The sequence below is a fragment of the Anolis sagrei genome, chromosome 1, assembly GCF_037176765.1.
Source record: "Anolis sagrei isolate rAnoSag1 chromosome 1, rAnoSag1.mat, whole genome shotgun sequence".
NCBI lineage: Eukaryota > Metazoa > Chordata > Lepidosauria > Squamata > Dactyloidae > Anolis > Anolis sagrei.
Window position 1 is genome coordinate 169,495,095 of NC_090021.1, and position 20,731 is coordinate 169,515,825.

A 20,731-nucleotide genomic window follows, 5' to 3' on the forward strand; every position below is an offset into this window, starting at 1 on the left:
TAATGTGCTTTTAAAAGAAATAAAGATGAGAAGAAGAAATGCAGAGACCTCAAGGAGGACCTCTCCAAACTGGATGGAAGTACTTTAAAATGATACCAGGGACAGCCAAACAACAAACCAACAAAGATGCACCCTAACGAAAGAGGAAAGTGTCTTGTGATATCTCAGTGGCATAGGTCTTCATGTAGTTTAATGAACATAGTCCAATGCATGAAATATTTTTTGGGTTGCTAAGTACACAAATACACACCACATGTAAAACTGGGCTGCTGTTCATCTTCCGGTCCCAATGCAAGGTGCAGGTTATCACCTACAAAACCCTGAACGGTTTGGGACCCGCCTACTTTCGCAACCGCATTTCCTTCTACGAACCTGCATGACCACTTTGATCTTCCAGGGAGGCCCTCCTCTCGCTCCCACCCCTGTCACAAGTGCGGCTTGTGGGAGCGAGGGAGAGAGCCTTCTCGGTGGTGGCCCCCTGGCTTTGGAACTCACTATCTGGGGAGATTAGGCAAGCACCTACCTTGTCAGCCTTTAGGAAAAGCTTGAAAACTTGACTTTTGATGAATGAACAACAAATCCCCATATCATGACTGTTCCAGCATAAACTTGCCCTCTTGGTGCACTTTATCTCCTCCTCTAGTGGAAAATTAAACCCCGTAGCTTGTCCCATCTATATCCCCCATTCATATCTCCCTCTATCTCACCCAGTTTCCCCTGTTTTTATCCTTGCATTTGGCCCAGCCCACTTTGTTCAACCCTTGTTTTAACTTTTCATCTTACCTCATACCCTGTGTTTTATCCCATTGTATGATTTTTCTTTTATTGTTGTATTTTCTTTGAATTATTATCTGCTGTATGTATTTTATTTTGTTTATTGTATTTATCAGGCTTGGTCTCATGTTAGCCACCTCAAGTCCCTGAGGGGAGATGGTTGCGGGGTATAAATAAAGTTTAATAATAATTTAATAATAATTATGGGATGGCATTTGATCCAGGCAACATGAAGCCTAATGAAAAGCACATGGGAGAATTAGAAAGCATTAGAGAGAAGACTGAAAAAAAAATATCCAGTATCATGTCTGTATGTTGCAACCATTACTGGAATATGCACCAGGATTGTGGTGCAGCTGGCTGGGAGTCAGCTGCATTAAGATCACTACTGACCGAAAGGTCATGAGTTCGAAGCCGCCCGGGTTGGAGTGAGCTTCCGGCCAATTTGTGTAGCATGTTGTTGACCTTTGCAGCCCAAAAGACAGTTGTATCTGTCAAGTAGGAAAATTAGGTACCACTTACATGGGGAGGCTAATTTAACTAATTTATGAGGCCATAAAAATCTCCAGCAAGCATGCGGGGAATGAGGAAGTACTTCATCAGTGTCGCAGATGGATGGTGAAGTGACAGCTCCCCTGGTGGCCAAAAAAAGTTGGAATGTTAAATAGCCTCTGACTGACTGTCTATATGTGTTGTGTGTCTATGGCATTGAATGTTTGCCTGTATATGTACATTATAATCCACCCTGAGTCCCCTGTGGGGTGAGAAGGGCAGAATATAAATACAGTAAATAAATAAATAATATAGTACGTATTTTTGGAAATTGCACTTCGAAAGAAAATACTGTACATCTGGGAAAGGTGCAAATATGGGTAATTAATCCAATTAGAAGAATCACACTGTTGGTTCATGTTTAGCTTGTGGTCTACCAAGACTCTTAGGGCCCTTCCAGACAGACTTTATATCCCAGGATTTGGTACCTGGTTTTCTTTTTATCCCAGATTATCTGGCAGTGTGGACTCATATAATCCACTTTAAAGCAGAATACCTGGGATCAGATCCTGGGATATAGGGCCTGTCTGGAAGGGCCCTTTCATCCATTTCATATGTTCTGTTGTCAAGTCAGGTGTTACCATCCTATACTCATGCATTTAATTTTCCCCTGCTGGGATTCATATTGCTAATTTTGAACCAGTTCTCTCATTTGTTCAGGTTAATCAGATTTTTTTGGTGTAACAGGCAAACTTGATAAGGATGTCCTCTAGTTCCTTCCCTTCTGGGATGCTCAGAGCAGGGAGGCATAGTTACTCAGGCTGTCTTCTACTCATCCTTTGCAGCTGCTGCCACCACTCAAAAAGGCTCGACATAATGCTAGATATTTATTGCTGTGTCATTTTACCTGTGTTTTTGCTGCTATTTTTCTCCTTCTCTTCTGGACTACTGAAAGCAGGGTAGGAGGGTTTACTTGTGAATAAGCAAATGGAAAACAATCACCATTCCTTCCATTTGCTCATGTCACCACATCCCTCAGCTGTTGCTGTTGCTGCAGGTGGTGCTACCTATCCCTTTCCTTGGCCAATGAGGCCCTGATTTGAAATGGCTATATTTCTGCAACCACCAGCCAACCACCCACGAATGAAACTCTTACCACTTGAAAGAGTGGGGCATAGATTTTCAAAGGATTCCCACTAGATGCCTCCTTTGAGCACAGAAACAACCCCTGACCCCAATCATTTGTAACATAAGGCATTTTGTGTTCTGTAGTTCAGCAAGATTGAATCCATAACTATAGTGTAACATGCTTTTCATTAAAGTTTTGACATTTATTTATTTACTTACTTACTTTATTTGTATACCGCCCTTCTCAGCCTATCGGGGACTCAAAGTGGTTTACAATAAATCAGTTCACATAATATCAAAATACAGATTAAAACATAAAACAATATAAAACCACAACAACACAATAAAACCAACATCAGTAGCATCTCATTGTTGAAGCATTGTCCAATTCCATTGTCTAGTCATTTCATTTCCTATGTTGGTTACTCTGCATTTGTAAATGCTTGCTCGAACAACCATGTCTTAACTTTTCTCCGAAATGTTAAAAAGAGAGGGAGCCGATCCCTAGGGAGGGCGTTCCATAGCCGAGGGGCCACCACTGAGCAGGCCCTGTTTCTCGTCCCCACCAAACGCACTTGTGATGAAGGCTGGATTGAGAGCAGGGCCTCCCCAGACGATCTTAAAGTCCTAGATGATTCATAAGGGGAGATGCATTCAGACAGGTAAATTGGACCAGAACCGTTTAGGACTTTATAGGCTAAAGCCAGCACTTTGAATTGTGCCCAGTAGCAGACTGGTAGCCAGTGGAACTGGCACAGCAGGGGAGTTGTATGCTCCCTGGGCACCGCTCCTGTTAACAATCTGGTTGCCATCTGTGGGACCATTTGAAGCTTCAGTCTTCAAATGGTCCCACAGTCCCACAGTCTTCAAAGGCAACCCCACGCAGAGCGCATTGCAATAGTCTATACGGGATGTAACCAAAGCGTGGACTACCATGGCCAATGCCAAAGTATTCATCATTGGTGCTGAAAATTTGAGGAAACAGGCTGTTTATGTAAGGAGAAAAACACAGTACTTTGGCACTGTGTCCATTCTTTTGAAAAACCCTGTATAACTAAATTCTTGGGCCTTAACAGTTATGTGACACAATGAGCTCCCTCTATCAGCTCCAGCTCCTCATGCGGGGACATGAGAGAAACCTCCCACAAGGATGATAAAAACATCAAAATCATCCAGGAGTCCCCTGGGCAACGTCCTTGCAGACAGCCAATTCTCTCACACCAGAAGCGACTTGCGGTTTCTCAAGTCACTCCTGACACGACCAAAAAAAAAAAAAAATACAGATTGAATATAAGAAACGACTGTACTGTTCCATCATCTGGGTGGAGGCCATTAGGGGGCACTAGAGAGAGAAGAATAGTCAATTTTATGGGGTGGAGGGTGGGTTGAAGGAGGAAAACCATTTCCCCCTGTTTTCCTGTTATTGCCCCCACCTATGTCCCCGTCATGAAAGCAACCCACATTTCTGATATGGGAATGGGAGGAGAGGGAATAACCAGCAAAAATGGGGGAAATTGTTTTCCTCCTTCAACTCCTCCCTTCCCCAAATGGACTATCCTTCAATCTCTAGCGTCCCCTTGTGCCCTCCATCCGGATAATGGAACAGTATCGAAATGACAAAGTAACAGCAATGATACATTAGATTCTATGCAAAAATATTATTTACCATCTGCAAAACACTGATGGGAATATAGGATTGAAACAGTTATAAAAAAGAATTGGTGAATGAAGAATATATGTACAACTAGCTGAACCCGCCATGCGTTGCTGTGGCCAGCCTTCCCGCCCTCTTTCTCTCCTTCCTTCCCTTCCTTTTTCCTTCCTTCCCTTCTTTATCTTTCTCTTCTTCTTTCTTCCTTCTCTACCTGTTTCTTTCCTCCCTTCCTTTGCTCTTTGGCTCCATCATTCCTTCCTTCCCTCCCTCTTTCCCTCCCCCCCTCTTTCTCTCTTTCTTGCCCTCTCTCTTCCCTTCCTTCTTTCACTTTTTTATTTCCTTCTCTCCTTCCTTTCTCCTCTACCCTTCTTTCTCCCCTTCCTTCTTTCCCCCTTTCTGTGTATGTGTTTTGTGTGTGTAAATAGGCATATATGTGTGTGTGTATATTTGTGTATATGTGTATATATGTGTTTGAGTATATATGTGGTTTTGCGCATGCGTTGTAATGTAATTTTGGTGGCTTTTTAAGTCTCTTCTGCTATTTTTCAGTGTTTTTATGAGAGATGGTCACTCGTTGGCCTGATAGGTGTCTTGTGTCCAAATTTGGTGTCAATTCACCCAGTGGTTTTTTAGTTATGTTAATCCCACAAACGGACATTACATTTTTATTTGTATAGATTGAGCAGTAGGAGCTGGCTGTGGGAAAAGACCAATAATCTCTGTTGTAGCAGCAATTCTTTGGCCTCTCACTGAAGTTGTGTTTGGAATCTACTAGTGTTGGTTGATTGTGTGCTTCCTACTGAAAAACCTTTTGGAAGCATTTTTTGGTAGAAATCTAGGTTAGAGCTCTTCTGGCATTTTGTTTTTCAGAAATGTCTCTATGTAAAAAAATGATATGAAAGGGAGTCCTCTAAAATGGTACCACCCAGACCCTGATTTTGTTTCTCACGTAAGAAATTATTCTCCTCATCACCCTGTTGTTTATACGTCCAGTTTTGTAAATGAAACTTTTTTATATTATGCACCGATTGAGAAGAATTTTTGTGGTTGTGTTTGAAAGTACTGCTTGCTTATAGAATCATAGAATCATAGAATCAAAGAGTTGGAAGAGACCTCATGGGCCATCCAGTCCAACCCCCTGCCAAGAAGCAGGAATATTGCATTCAAATCACCCCTGACAAATGGCCATCCAGCCTCTGCTTAAAAGCTTCCAAAGAAGGAGCCTCCACCACACTCCGGGGCAGAGAGTTCCACTGCTGAACGGCTCTCACAGTCAGGAAGTTCTTCCTAATGTTCAGATGGAATCTCCTCTCTTGTAGTTTGAAGCCATTGTTCCGCGTCCTAGTCTCCAAGGAAGCAGAAAACAAGCTTGCTCCCTCCTCCCTGTGGCTTCCTCTCACATATTTATACATGGCTATCATATCTCCTCTCAGCCTTCTCTTCTTCAGGCTAAACATGCCCAGTTCCCTAAGCCGCTCCTCATAGGGCTTGTTCTCCAGACCCTTGATCATTTTAGTCGCCCTCCTCTGGACACATTCCAGCTTGTCAATATCTCTCTTGAATTGTGGCGCCCAGAATTGGACACAATTCAGCAGCTTGGCAACTGCTCACTCAATGATATATCTATACAGTATTTTTTTTATTGTATTTGAAGACTATAGCTAATGGGATTCTTTTGTCAGGACACACCTACTCACAGTCTGTGCTTTGCGGTTACTTAGACATGATGTGGGGGAAGTTTCAAGGCACACCTGAAATCACAGGTACTGCTGGTTGACAAGCCCCATCAAAACCTTGCTTTATTTTCATCCCAAAGAGTGGGTGGATAAATGTAAGTTTAATTCATTTTTAAAGGAATCCACTTCAGGTTCTCAGAGAAGCAAGAAATGCTTAACAATATGAAGAGGACATACTGAAGCAGACCACTGAGCAGTAGTTAATTTCCACAGAGAGCTTGGGAAAGTTACTTTTTTTGTAACTGCAGTTCCCAGATACCTCCACATAGTATGACCACTGACAGGAATGGGATTCTAAGAGTTATAGTCCAAGAATGTAACTTTTCTGGATTCACAATTGTCTGTTCTAACTGCAGTCTGCAACATTTTCTTAGAAGGAAGACACTGAGTATACATCTGATTCTTCTGCTCTATCATTGAGCTTTTTTGCTTTTTGAAGATTTTATTTATTTTAGATTGTGTAAGATCAGACCATGGAGGCAGAATCCTGCCTCATGAAAAAGTCCACCAAAGATCCATGGGAAACCCATAAACTGGACAAATACTTAACTTGTACCTTCTCAACTTCCCCAGACAAATATTGGAGGTACCGTATATACTCGAGTATAAGCCGACCCAAATATAAGCCGAGGTACCCAATTTTACCACAGAACACTGGGAAAACCAATTGACTTGAGTATAAGCCGAGGGTGGGAAATGCAGCAGCTATGGGCAAATTTCAAAATAAAATAAGATAAGACTCCCCAAATCTGATTAAACCATGATTCTAACCTTCTTCAATGTAAATGTGCTTACGTATCCTTCCAATAATAATAAAAAGAGGAAAATTAAAATGTGATAATAATAATACAGTAAAATAATGGAAATATAATAATAACAGTAATAATACAGTAAAATAACAAATGTAATAACAACAATAATAAAGTAAAATAATAAATGTAATAATAATAATAATAATAATAATAATAATAAATAGAGTAAAATAATAAATGTATAACAACAACAACAACAGGCTGATCTGGCCGGGGTGGTCCATGCCTTGGTCACCTCCAGATTGGACTACTGCAATGCGCTCTACGTGGGGCTGCCCTTGAAAACGGCTCGGAAATTCCAACTGGTCCAACGGCCAGCGGCCAGGACGTTAACTGGGGCCCATTACAGAGAGAGGTCAACCCTCCTGTTCAAGGAGCTCCACTGGCTGCCGTTTATTTTCCGAGCCCAATTTAAGGTGCAGGTGCTTACCTACAAAGCCCTGAACGGTTTGGGACCATCCTACCTGCGTGACCACATCTCCATCTATGAACCCACGCATTCACTTCGGTCATCTGGAGAGGCCCTGCTCGTGATCCCGCCTGCGTCGCAAGCACGCTTGGTGGGGACACGAGACAGGGCCTTTTCTGTGGTGGCCCCCCGACTCTGGAACACCCTCCCCAAAGATCTTAGACAGTCCCCTACATTGGCAATCTTCAGAAAGAACTTGAAGACCTGGCTGTTCCGATGTGCCATCCCAGATTAGGAAATCTTCAATACCAAGTCCCATAAGCACTTTACTAGAACTAAGATTGGTGCACATCTCACACTCCACTTGCCCTACAATCCTACATACCTCCTGCCACATCAGCACTTTTAATCCTGTACCCATTACTCTGGCCCGGCCCAGTTTTATTGTGTCTTAGTGTATTGTTTATTGCTTGTTGTTTATATTGCTTTAATTGTTTTTAATTTGCTTTAGGTTTTGTATTGTTATATTATGTGTTGAGGCCTTGGCCTTTGTAAGCTGCATCGAGTCCTTCGGGAGATGCTATCGGGGTACAAATAAAGTTTAATAATAATAATAATAATAATAATAATAACAACAACAGAAAAAAATAATAATCTTGACTCGAGTATAAGCCGAGGCGGACTTTTTCAGCCTACAAAAAGGGATGAAAAACTAGGCTTATACTCTAGTAATACTAGAGTCTTCATAACTTGTAGCTATTGACATCCTTTGCTTCAATGAATAAGTGTAATCCTCTTTAAAGTCATTCAAGCTTATGGCTATCACTGCATCTTGTGGAAAGAAATCCTATAGTTTGCTGTGTGCTGTGGAAAGGGGTATATCCCTTACCTGGAAGAAGCAAAGACCACCAGCTTTGAAGAGATGGTCCTCCGCCATCAACTCACTGGACCGGCCATGTTGTCCGGATGCCCAATCACCGTCTCCCAAAGCAGTTGCTCTACTCCGAACTCAAGAATGGAAAATGGAATGTTGGAGGACAGGAAAGGAGATTTAAAGATGGGCTCAAAGCCAACCTTAAAAACTCTGGCATAGACACTGAGAACTGGGAAGCATTGGCCCTTGAGCACTCCAGCTGGAGGTCAGCTGTGACCAGCAGTGCTGCAGAATTTGAAGAGGCACAAATGGATGTAGGTGCCAAGAGGAAGGTGCGTCAAGCCAACCCCAGCCGGGACCGCCTGGAAACCAATGCCCTCACTGTGGGAGAACACATAGATCAAGAATAGGGATCTACAGTCACCTACGGACCAGCCGCCAGGACACTAATCTTGGAAGGCAATCCTACTCGGATAACAAGGGATGACCTAAGTAAGTAAGTAAGTCTCCTATCACTGAGTCTCCTATCATTGAGCTTCAATGATGGATGTGAATTTTAGTAAACTACTATGAGGATGGATTAACATTGCCATATCATTCAGTATTTGATCTCACATTGTCTGCCTTGAACTGGATTATATGAGTCTACACTGCCATATAATCCAGTTCAAAGCAGATAATCTTAGGGCACTTCCACATAACCATATAATCCAGAAAATAAAGGCTGAAAATCCCACAGTATCTGCTTGGAACTGGGTTATCTGATTCTGTAAGGGAACACGGGTTTAGGGTGCAGGGTCCCTTTCGAAGAAGTCCACAGAGTCCAATAGGTTCAGGTAAAACACCGTTTATTCAAGCTGATCAGCAAGAGGCGAAGAGACAGCACTTCTACAAGTGCTCCCACAGGCTGCCACGCTCCTCCTTGGCTTTTTGCAAACCTTTATAGTCAGGTAAACATGGGGGTATTTTTTGGTCATGGAAAGTACCCTCTTTCCAGCCCTCCTCCCTTGACCTTTTGATAGAAAGCCCCTTCTCGCACCTGCATCCAAACATTAGACTGTCAAAACCACAATTTCTACTTTACGCCTCACCACATAAAACCATTTCCTATGTAAATCGAGCAGTTAGCAACTTAATATTCTGACATATAGCATGACCTCTTGTTTTTAAAACATTTTCCTCCTTGTTGACGTGCTGCTCCTTTCTACAGGGAGGGGTACATTTCTTACGTTTCTTTACTAAAGCTTAGCCATTGAAAAAATCACTTATTACCTCCTTCAATTCCACACTGCCATATATTCCAGTTCAAAGCAGATAATTTGGGAATGGACACTGAATTATATGGCAGTATAGATGAGTCCTGAGAGAGAGAGGGAGAAGGAAAGCCATCTCCCAAACAATTTTTACCTAATCTAGACCACGGATAATTTTACTTATTTATCTTTCCCGTTGTTTGATGCCTTTCTAATTGTACATTTTCATTGGAAGAGAACAACCGCAGCCCTGTGAATGCATTGATTGCCTCTTTCTGCACCTTTTCCTTTTCTAGTGTGTCATTATTTAGAAATATAACAGAGACCAAACACACTATTTCAAGTGTAGCTGTCCAATAAATTGGAGTGAGTGCAGTATTATATTTTCCCAGTCTACAATTTGCCTTTTGCACAATAGCTATTTACTGGCTTGATTTTTTTTACCGAGCTATCTATTATAATCTCAAGATCCTTTTCCTAGTCATCATTACACTGTACACGAAGTTGGGGTTTGTTTTGCTTTGCTTTGCTTTATGTTCAAAACAAGAGCAAAGATTTCTCGCTGGATCACACTCTGTTTCTAGTCATTTCATGCATGGTCACTTTTAGGCCCCTTCCACACAGCTGAGTAAAATCCCACATTTTCTGCTTTGAACTGGAATATATGGCAGTGTGGACACAGACAGGGCCATAGCCAGAAAAAAAATTCGGGGAGGGTTGACAATTTCGGCGGGGGGGGGGGGGGGGGGTTGAAATTTTTTTGGGGGGAGTTTGAAAATTTTGGGGAGGGTTGAAAATTTCAAGGGGGCAGGGGTGTTGAAACCTGCCTCCTAGCTCACGCTGAAGCAAAGAGCACAGCAGGGGGCAGAGCAACCTTCAATAGCCTGCAGCTCCACCACTGTCAACCACCTCCACCAAGTCTGGCCTCCTTAATGAGAGCATTCAACACACACACCCACAATTTGGTTGCTTCACTACATTGGCTATTGCTGCAAGTAATGACAGTGTGAATAAATTGTCAATATTTGCTTGAGATAGTGCTTACAGTTCTGGAGGGACTCTTAATTTTTTGCATCTCATAGACTTAGCAGGGGAATTTGGTTAACCAGTTAAAATTCATGAGTAAACCAGGTTTTAAAAAAAAATCTGAAACATTTCGGGGGGGAGGGAGTTGAACCCCTAAAACCACCCCCTCGCTACAGGCCTGGACACAGATAACCCCATGTCAAAGCAGATATTGTGGGATTTTATGCCTTGCTATTCAGGGAAGGGCCCTTAGTGCATTTTGGGTAGGGACAAATAGTTTTTAAGAGATCATACAAGAAGTCTGTGTTTCTTGCATATTCTCATTATAGTGGCTGTTTAAATTGCTGTGAAAGCTTTTGAAGTACTGCAAAACTTGATAATCCTTTCAAACAAGAGGCAGCACGTTAATTTTATTTTGTATATTCAAATACCATTGAAAATAAATGTTCAATGCTTTTTTCTTTGAGTTTGAAGCTATTAAATTTATACAGAATGCTAATCCAAGAAACAAAGAAAAGAAAGAAAATGCTGTTTTCTGTTCCATTTTATAGGTGAGCCACATCCTCTATCTATTGTCTTCAGTCTACTCGAAAACAAACACAATTCCTTGAAGTCAGCAGGACTTACTTTCTACATAAAGTGCTAAGATCAAGGAGCACGTCAATGTGCATCACACCCATTGAAGTTCTAATGTACATTATTTGATGTACTTCTTGAGTGTAGCACTTTACTTGGATAGAAAGCAATTTGTTATTTTTGCAGAAAAACTCAAACTCTGAAGGAGCCACAGTTATCTCTACCCAGAGTATGGATTTCCAGTAGATCAAGTGTGTTTGCGAAAGTGGGTGGCCAAACAAGAAACTGCTGTCTAGCCAAAGGTTTTGATTGCCAGCAGACAAAGTGGAAAGTGAAGAATTGAAAATGAAAGAGAAAAAGCGGGACAAACTAACCTAGTACCTTGTTAAGGTTTCGTCCCAACATATTTCCTTCATGTTCTGTGTAGTTTTTGCAACACATATAGTATAATGAAGCTTCACCCTATCTTACTCACAAAAGGGTTTCAGGAATGAATGAGCATGGGGGAAAAGGGTGACTACCAAATATATATATATATATATATATATATATATATATATATATGTGTGTGTGTGTGTGTGTGTGTGTGTGTGTGTGTGTCTGCTCACGCGCGTGTGTGCATATATATATATATATATATATATGGAGTGCGCGCACACTGCAATCACACACACACACACACACATGTGCGTGTGCGTGTGTGTGTGTGTATATATATATATATATATATATATATCTGTAGAGTGGTAGGTAGGTAAATTTTATTATGGTCCAGAGACCCTTATTACAAGTTATACAGGTAATGAAATTAGGAACATCCTATGGATAAAATTTGCAAACATTAAAAGCTGCTTAAAATACATGTTGGCTAAAAACATGGGTAAAAAGCTACAAGAAGTGCTGGTGTGTTTCAGCCTCAAGATATGCAGGCAATGAGATTAAGAACAACCTGTAGCTTGGGCACACAGATGCTAGTATATCTAAACAATCTGGTTTTCTTCATCTGCTCATGTTCTTTCAAAATTGTTGTGTTACTTTTTATCCACATGAGAAGAAAAGGCATTCAAATTACCACTTCCTTCCTTGGGGTATATGTGATCTAACAGATGGCAATATTTTTTTTTCATACCCGTAGGCTTCCCAGCTATCTTTGTAGTGGCCTGGGCAGTGGTTAGAGCAACAGTAGCAGATGCAAGGTATGTACATACGGTAAAGGACCTTCCTTGATTTTTCTCAGTCATAATGTGGAAACCATTATTTCAGAGGCTCTAACTCCCCAGTTTCTCCAAACAGCATCATCATTGGTCATGCTAATTAGAGGATACTGGGAGTTATAATTCAAAACTTATTTTCCCCCATATTTATGATTGTGCTTTTCCTGCATGGCAAGGGGCATGACTCTTCTAACTCTATTATTTTCTATAATTCTGTGAACCATATGTTGCAATCTGAAAAGAATGAATGAATGAATGAATGCATATATACATACTAGCCATACCCTGCCACGCGTTGCTGTGGCCCAGTCTGGTGATCTGGAAAATAAAATAATGAGAAAGTATTGGTTTCTAATCTATGTAATTTCTTTATGCTTGTTGGGTAAATAGTATTTCTTGCTGTTTCTTTGCCAGTGTTGATGTGGAGAGTGTCTGGTTTGCCTACTCTGGAATATGCAACATGTCATAGTCCTTCTTTAGAGGTCCCTTTCAAATCTATGATACTATCTCTCTCTCTGTGTGAATCATATCTATCTATATTTATGACTGGATGGCTCTATGTCAGGAGGGCTCTGATTACATTTTCTTGCCCAGGTGAAGAGAGTTGGACTGGATGGCCTTAAGTATTTTTTGTTGGTCATGGGGGTTCTGTGTGAGAAATTTGCCCCAATTATGTCATTTGAGCGATTCAGAATGCTCTTTGATCGTAGGTGAACTATAAATCCCAGTAACTACAAATCCCAAATGTAAAGGTCTATTTCCCCCAAACTCCATCTGTGATTTGGACATATGGAATATTTGTGCCAAGTTTGGTCCGGATCCATCATTGTTTGAGTCCACAGTGCTCTCTGAATGTAGGTGAACTACAACTCCCAAACTCAAGGTCAATGCCCACCAAACCCTTCTAGTGTTTTCTGTTGGTCATGGGAGTCCTGTGTGCCACGTTTGATTCAATGCCATAATTGGATGCTCTTTGATTGTAGGTGAACTATAAATCCCAGCAACTACAACTCCCAAATGACAAAATCAAAAAATTTTGAGTGAAGGACATACATTGGGTTGTTAGATGTATGCTGTCCAAATTTGGTGTCAATTCGTCCAGGGGTTTTTGAGTTCTGTGAATACCACAAATGAACATTACATTTTTATTTATATAGATGGCCCAGTGTCATTAATGAAATAGGTAGTTTGGAGAAAAACTGGCAAAGTACATTCATCTTTGCAGCATAGTTCTTTTTAAGTTTACATGGAAAGACATTCATATGTTCAATATTGGTTTTTATATATGCTCACGAGAATCAGTTTCAGTGGAAGAATCTGTTGCACAAAGCGTGTTTTAGCCAAGTTCCATGCAAAAGACACACAAACAAGAGGAAAAAGGAACAGAAAAACTTTACTCTTATCAGCAGAGGCATAAACTTGCAATGTTGCATACAAAATCAAACAGTGCAACAAACTTACATAGTCCTTATAAGTAACACAGAATAAGGCTTCTTCATCTTCATTCAAATGAGAGAGCAAAACATAAACCTTGAGTAAATAGCTATTCCACCATAGCAAAAAGCATTGCTGTTAGAGCATAACAGCATTACAGCATATTGCTTCTCCAAACTGTATTCTAAAATCCATACAGTCAGGCCCGTAGCCAGGATTTCGTTTCGGGGGGGGGGGGGGGGCTGAATTTATTTCAGGGGGGTTTCGGGGGGGGGGGCTGAGTCTGAGTGAAAGAGGGTCTACCCTAGCAAACCTTTTGTATCATTACCCCAATACCCCCATGCATATGAGATATATTGAGTATGGTGATCAGATCATGATATGAATAAACATAACAGTTTAAATAATGCACCAGTAAGGCCTTTTCGCGACCACCATGAGAATTTCGGGGGGGGGGGGAGCTGAAGACCCTCAACCCCCCCCCCCCGGCTACATGCCTGCATACAGTTATACCCCACCGGGTGTGGCCCAAACATGCTGGCTGACCTACATTACCAGTTGTACATAATAATTAACATCATAAGGTTTTTCTTTAACACACACTTTATCCTGCTACGACTTAATGTAACAGAATCTTCCTATTATCTGCTATTATGTTGAATTAATGTCTAATCAATCAATGAATTATTTATTAATATCGGACAAGTTTCAAAGGTATAAGAACCTGTTTGTTCACTTAAATCATTTTTGTAAAGGATATTTAAATCCTTCAGTTCAATACTTCCAGGGGAGTAATTCAAGCAGATGGAATATTTCAGATCCTGTTGCAGAAACGTGATTGTTTGGTACACATTTAAAACAATTACATATCTCAAGAGTATATCAATCAGTACTTACTTCACTCTCTTATACTTAATTAGGTTTACAGATCTCAATATTTAGCTGCCCAGGGGAGAGGTTATATTGAGCTGCTATATTCCAGGAACTTTTCCATGACGTATAAAATAGTAAAATGTAGAACAAACAGCCATTTCTTTATAATTGCTACAGCTTGTTGTGGAAGCAAAGTCCCTTTGCAACCTAATTCTTCTAATTAAGAAGCTCTGGATAATAATTAATGGCAGAAGGAGACAGTTTTGCAGCATTTTTACGTAATGTGGTTTCCACTGAGTGCTTTTTAACTGTTGTGCATTTTTTTCTGTTGATTTTTTCTTTGTGGCGAAGTGATGGTAGTCTTGGAGTACCCACTGCTGCTTTTCAGTTTGATATTGGTGCATCTTTGGACAGGGAAGATCGGTGAAATAATGGTGGATAGCAGAGTGATGGAGGCCTTTTCTGAACTGTCATATAAAATCCAGATTATCTGCTTTGAACTGGATTATATGACAATGTACTCATAAAATCCAGTTCAAAGCAGATAATGTGGATTATCTGCTTTGATAATCCAGATTAAATGGCAATGTAGAAGGAGCTGGAGAGTGGCAGGTGATTCAAAACAGGTGATGACACAAACTTGCAGAAAAACAGATGGGAAGGGAAAGAACTTGGGGGAGACCAGAGGATAGGAGAGTGAGTGGGGTAGAGTGGTTTGAGCTAGGGCTGGGTGGTTTCGTTCGTTAATTTCGTAATTCGTTATTAATTTGTTATTTTTTTTATAATGAAGCGATATTGAACCATTCAGGAGCAACTAAAAAACAAAACGAATTTTTTCAATTCGTTTCGTAATTGTTTCGTAATTGTTTCGTTATTATTTCGTTATTATTTCCGTATGTCTGGTGCAAGTTTTATAGTCGTTGTTTGTTTTATCAGTGATAAAAAAAAACAGTCAACAACAGAGGGAGAGGGAAGCTTCAGGAGTTCCCCCTGTCCCATTTGGAGGGTTTTTTAGTGTATTGCGCAATCGCGTCCGCCATTAATGAATCGATTCGTTATTGTTTCGAAATTGTTTCGTAATTTCCGAAATTTCGTAAATATCGAACTTTGTAAAAGAAAAATTTCGGAATTCTTTTAAATAACGAAACGCAAAAACCCCCTAAAAACGCATCGAGTTTAGAAACAAATTTTTCCGTGGTTGGACAGCCCTAGTTTGAGCACTTAATTTTTACTCTGGAGTCCAGTGTTTGCATCCCCATTTGGCCATGGACACCCATTGGATGGCCTTGAACAAATCACATTCCCTTAGCTCAGTGGTTCTCAACCTGTGGGTCCCCAGATGTTTTGGCCTTCAACTCCCAGAAATCCTAACAGCTGGTAAACTGGCTGGGATTTCTGGGAGTTGTAGGCCAAAACACCTGGGGACTCACAGGTTGAGAACCACTGCCTTAGCTGATTGGGCATTCAGACAACGTAGCCAGTCCAATGAAGTTGATGGTGGAGGATCATTGTTTCAATGCTGGTGGTCTTTGCTTCTTCCAGAACACTGACATTTGCCCACCTGTCTTCCCAAGAGATTTGCAGGATTTTTCGGAGGCAATACTGATGGAATTGTTGCAGAAGTTGAGTGTGACGTTTGTAGAAGGTTCATGTTTTGCAGGCATATAATAGGGTTGGAAGGACAATAGCTTTATTAACAAGCATCTTGGTCTCCCTACGAATGTCCCGATCCTCAAACACTCTCTGCATTATTCGGAAAAATGCTGCACTCACAGAGCTCAGGCGGTGTTGTATTTGGGTGTCAATTTTGACTTTTGTGGAGAAGTGGCTGCCAAGGTAGCGGAAATGGTCAACATTTTCTAATGTTACACCATTAAGCTGTATTTCTGGCATTGGAGAGGGATTAGCTGGTGCCTGTAGAAACAGCACTTTGGTTTTCTCGATGTTCAGTATGAGACCAAATTTTTAGTATGCTTCTGCAAAGGTGCTTAGAGTGGCTTGTAGGTCTTTTTTCTGAATGAGCACAGATGGCATTATCATCAGCATATTTGGGTTCTGTAACAGATGTTGTTGTGAATTTGGCTTTGGCTTTCAGTCTGCTAAGGTTAAATTTATTTATTTATTTACCGCTTTTCTCAGCCCTTAGGCTACTCAAATAAATAGCTTGCCATCCGTCTGATAGATGATTTCCACACTGCTGGGAAGCTTCCCATTAACAAAGTGCAGTATCATAGCAATGAAGATGGATAATACTGCACAGTCGTAATACCATTGTTTTTTGTCCTTAGAGAGGGCACATCAGGGAAACGAAAGCTAAGGCGTGGTTGGAAATATATCTCGATAATCTGTTCCACTTAGGAGTGGCTAGAATTGTAACATTTCATCTTTTTGAGCATCTTACAACCTCTTGTAAGATGTTCATAGCTCTTCATTTTCTCTAGCAAAGAAGCATTTTTATCTTTATTTATTTATTTGCTACATTTGTATACCGCCCCTCTCAGCCCGCAGGCAACTCGAGGTGGTTCACAAGACAACAATTCAATGCCACAACATCATAAAACATTTAAAACATTTAAAAGCATAACAATTAGTAAAAACAAATCATTTCATCTCCTAGATAAAAACATAATCCAATCTCATAGTCCAGTTGTTCCATAATCCTATGTCTGTTACACTGCCTTTTCAAACGCCTGCTCGAACAGCCAGGTTTTGACTTTCTTTCAAAAAGTCAAAAGGAAGGGAGCCAATCTAATGTCCCTAGGAAGGGCGTTCCATAGCCACCACTGAGAAGGCCCTGTCTCTCGTCCCCACCAAACGTATTTGTGACACAGATGGAGTCGAGAGCAGGGCCTCCCGAGACGATCTTAACATCCTAGATGGTTCATAAGGGGAGATGCGTTTGGAGAGGTAAGTTGGGCCAGAACAGTTTAGGGCAGTGGTTCTCAACCTGGGGGTCGGGACCCCTCCAGGGGTCGCCAGAGAATGTCAGAGGGATCGCCAAAGACCATCAGGAAACACAGTATTTTCTGTTGGTCATGGGTGTTCTGTGTGAGAAGTTTGCTCTTTGAGTGTAGGTGAACTATAAATCCCAGCAACTACAACTCACAAATGTCAAGGTCTATTTCCCCCAAACTCTACCAGTGTTCACATTTGGACATATTGAGTATTCATGTCAAGTTTGGTCCAGATCCATCATTGTTTGAGTCCACAGTGCCCTCTGGATGGAGGTGAACTAGAACTCCAAACTCAAGGTCAGTGTCCACCAAACCCTTCCAGTTTCCTTCCGTTGGCCATGGTAGTTTGCTGTGCCAAGTTTGGTTCAATTCCATTGTTGCTGGAGTCCAGAATGCTCTTTGATTGTAGGTGAACTATACATCCCAGCAACTACAACTCCCAAATGACAATCAATCCTCCCCAACCCCACCACTATTCAAATTTGGGTATTTCAGGTATTTGTGCCAAATTTGGTCCAGTGAAAGGAAATACATTCTGCTTATCAGATAATTTCATTACAGTTAATAACAGGATTAAAACTACAGTTATGAAGTTATGGTTGGGGGTCACCACAACATGAGGAAATGTATTAAGGGGTCGCGGCATTAGGAAGATTGAGAAACACTGGTTTAGGGCTTTATAGGCTAAAGCCAGCACTTTGAATTGTAGCAAACTGGCAGCCAATGGAGCTGGTGCAACAGAGGAGTTGTATGCTCCCTGAGCATCGCTCCTGTTAGTAATCTGGCTGCCGTCCATTGGACCAATTGAAGCTTCCAAACAGTCTTTAAAGACAACCCCTTTCCCCTCCATACTGTGACATCAGTATCTAAGATAAGCAGATGGTAGGCTTATTTCCTCCAAGTACCTTGTCTACATCTTAAGCCCACATCCACCAAAGTAGGCTCCTGAATCACAATATAAAGTGTTCTAGAGAGAATCTGCTGCTAGAACTGTAGCAGTAATGCCAAGTAGGAAGTTGTTGGTTTGCCATGATATTTTTTTTGGGGGGGGGGGGGGAGAGAGAGAGACTTGAAGTACAAGTTAGCCAAAAGCAAGTACTGTGGAAGCTGATTTTGTCACCATTATATAATTCAAGGCAGCTTGCCCCATAGGTTCCTAGGCCTCCTCTCATGTCATCTAGGCATGGATCAGGCCCAGAGCTGTGTAAAGGTTCCTGCACTGTGATCTGGCAGACTGTTTTCATGGACCATTGGTTTCAAAACAATAATTAAGCACTAAGTTAAACCTGAAGAGCTTTGTTTCAGCAGACTTGTGCCGCAATTTCTTCTCTCTCTCTCTCTCTCTCTCTTGGATTTGTCTCATGCAGCCAATGAAGTAATATCCAGATTATGAAATGTCAGCAGAGAATGATAGAATGGCCCAAGGATCAGACATGAAATGTAGAATTTACCATAAATCTGATAAATATATGTAAAACAAATGGTCAACTAGAAGACCAGATTTCCTTGGGGTTTAGGGAAGGAATGTAAATTATATTTCTCTCTTTTAAAATGATAACCAAAATCCTGAAGACGATGAATTTTTTATTATGGCATGACTTGTGGCTTGTACAGCTTTCCCTGGGGGCTTCAGCATATATGCAGCCTTCCTTATCTATAAGCTGCAGAAGTTCCTGAAACAAACTCACCTGTTCTGCTTGCTTCCTGTTTCCCAATTGGATAGCAAAAAGCTCATCCTGCCAATCTCCATAAGGCCTGGAGCTGAACTTCTCACATAATCTCCCCCTTTCATGCCATAGAGAAGGGAGCCAACTATTATGGGAGAGCCCCTGACAGCTTTCTGCATTTTTCCGCCTTGGTTGGAAATGCTGTTCTTTGTCTGCATCTCTCTTGTGACTGTTGTTTCTTTAATGGCTGTGCCACTAACTCAAATTTAGTAGCTGAAGTCTTTGTTGAAGTCTTTTTAAGACCAGCAATGTGTGCCAAACTGCAGTTGGTCATACAGCTGTTAAAAAAACACAGAGCCCAGCCAAAATATAACAGATGACAAAAAGGTGTTGCTCTTCTCTCACAAGACAACATTTCCTTTCTTGCCCCAGCAAATCTAAGGGCCCTTCCACACAGCCCTATATCCCAGAATATCAAGGCAGAAAATCCCACAATATCTGCTTTGAGATGGGTATCTGAGTCCACACTCAGATAATGTGGGATTTTCTGCCTTGATATTCTGGGATATAGGGCTGTGTGGAAGGGCCCTTAGAGGGGGGTAGTTTTTTCCTCATTCTGAAACAGGATCAAAGTTTAAATCACTTCTTCCTTTTTTCCTCTCAAAAGAGAACAGAATAAATTACAACCAGGCACATGACAAACTTAACACTTAACTCTCTACTCCAGATAAAATTATTAGTTATCACTCTTATGGATTGTTTTGCTATTTAATTCTGCTGTGTACATCCTTTCTTAGCCAGGAGTCTCCTGAATGTCAACTGGGCAACACCATTACTGATGTGGGACCGAGCATGGAGCATCACATTTAAATAGTGTCTCGGTATTTTACAGGTGTTCAGATCAAAATCAGTGATGAAACTGCCAGGTACATTCATGCACATCAACACACAAAGCTCTATATTGTTAAAAATAATCCCTTCCATTGTTCTGTCAAGGTAACACTGCAAAAACAGAAAAGTAGGATAGCAACAGAGCAGAACTGTAAAATTGTGCAGTTCAATGAAAAAATAAATAAATATAAAAATACACTAGCAGGCCCAAGACAAGGAGAAAGGTATTTATATCTAGAGGTCCTCTACATCTATTCATCAGAAAGTGAGGATGCTTACACACAGCATCAAAATCTGCTCTGAAGTGGGTTTAAGTAACCTGCTTTGGCACGGACGTTCACCCCCCCCCCCCAAATAAACCTGGGCTTTAAAATCAGGATGGCATGCAACCACTCAAATTCACTCCTAAAAGTAAAGTAAAAAGTATCTGATTGTCATAAGTTGCCTCCTCGCAAGGAAATGACGCGCTGGGGGGCAAAGAGGAAAATTCCTCCTCGGCCCCCCAGTCTTGTGGTGTGTCATTTCCTCATGCCAGGTGGGCATGAGGAGTTAACTTATGGTGGCCAGGTACTTTTTACATGTAGGGATAAATGGGGAGCTGAGGGGGGGGGGGAGTTTGGGTCCCCTGGCAGTCTTTCTGGGTCCAAGAAACTGAAAAATCAAGATGGCTGTGTGGATTAGCCGCAGGAATTGTGTGACACAGTCCCCGGGTCTAATCCCTTCAGGGCCCACACCTAGTAAGACTCGGATCTTACCTTAAGATCCTAATCTTACCAAGTTTTTAATTAATTCAGGACAAAACAGGGAAAACCTGGTTTATTCTAAATCAATGCGTTTTTACCGGAGGTGTTGTTTTACCAGATGTGTCTAGTAAAAATTGAGACAGTTCCCAGGATATGAGCCTGTCTGGATGGGCCCTGAGTGGCCGCAGTTTGGGAACCGAAAAGTGGAACAAAGAGGAGTC

At 41.3% G+C, this 20,731-nt stretch overlaps 1 protein-coding gene across 2 annotated transcripts in view; it reads left to right on the forward strand.

The window, feature by feature from the left end:
- PTH2R (parathyroid hormone 2 receptor) overlaps window positions 1-20,731 on the forward strand; it is an 86,543-nt gene that overhangs the window by 39,892 nt on the left and 25,920 nt on the right. For both annotated transcript variants that reach the window (XM_067470252.1, XM_067470250.1), the window contains one exon: window positions 11,870-11,930. In XM_067470252.1, coding sequence (XP_067326353.1) covers window positions 11,870-11,930 — 61 coding nt within the window. The remainder of the gene's footprint in view (window positions 1-11,869; window positions 11,931-20,731) is intronic.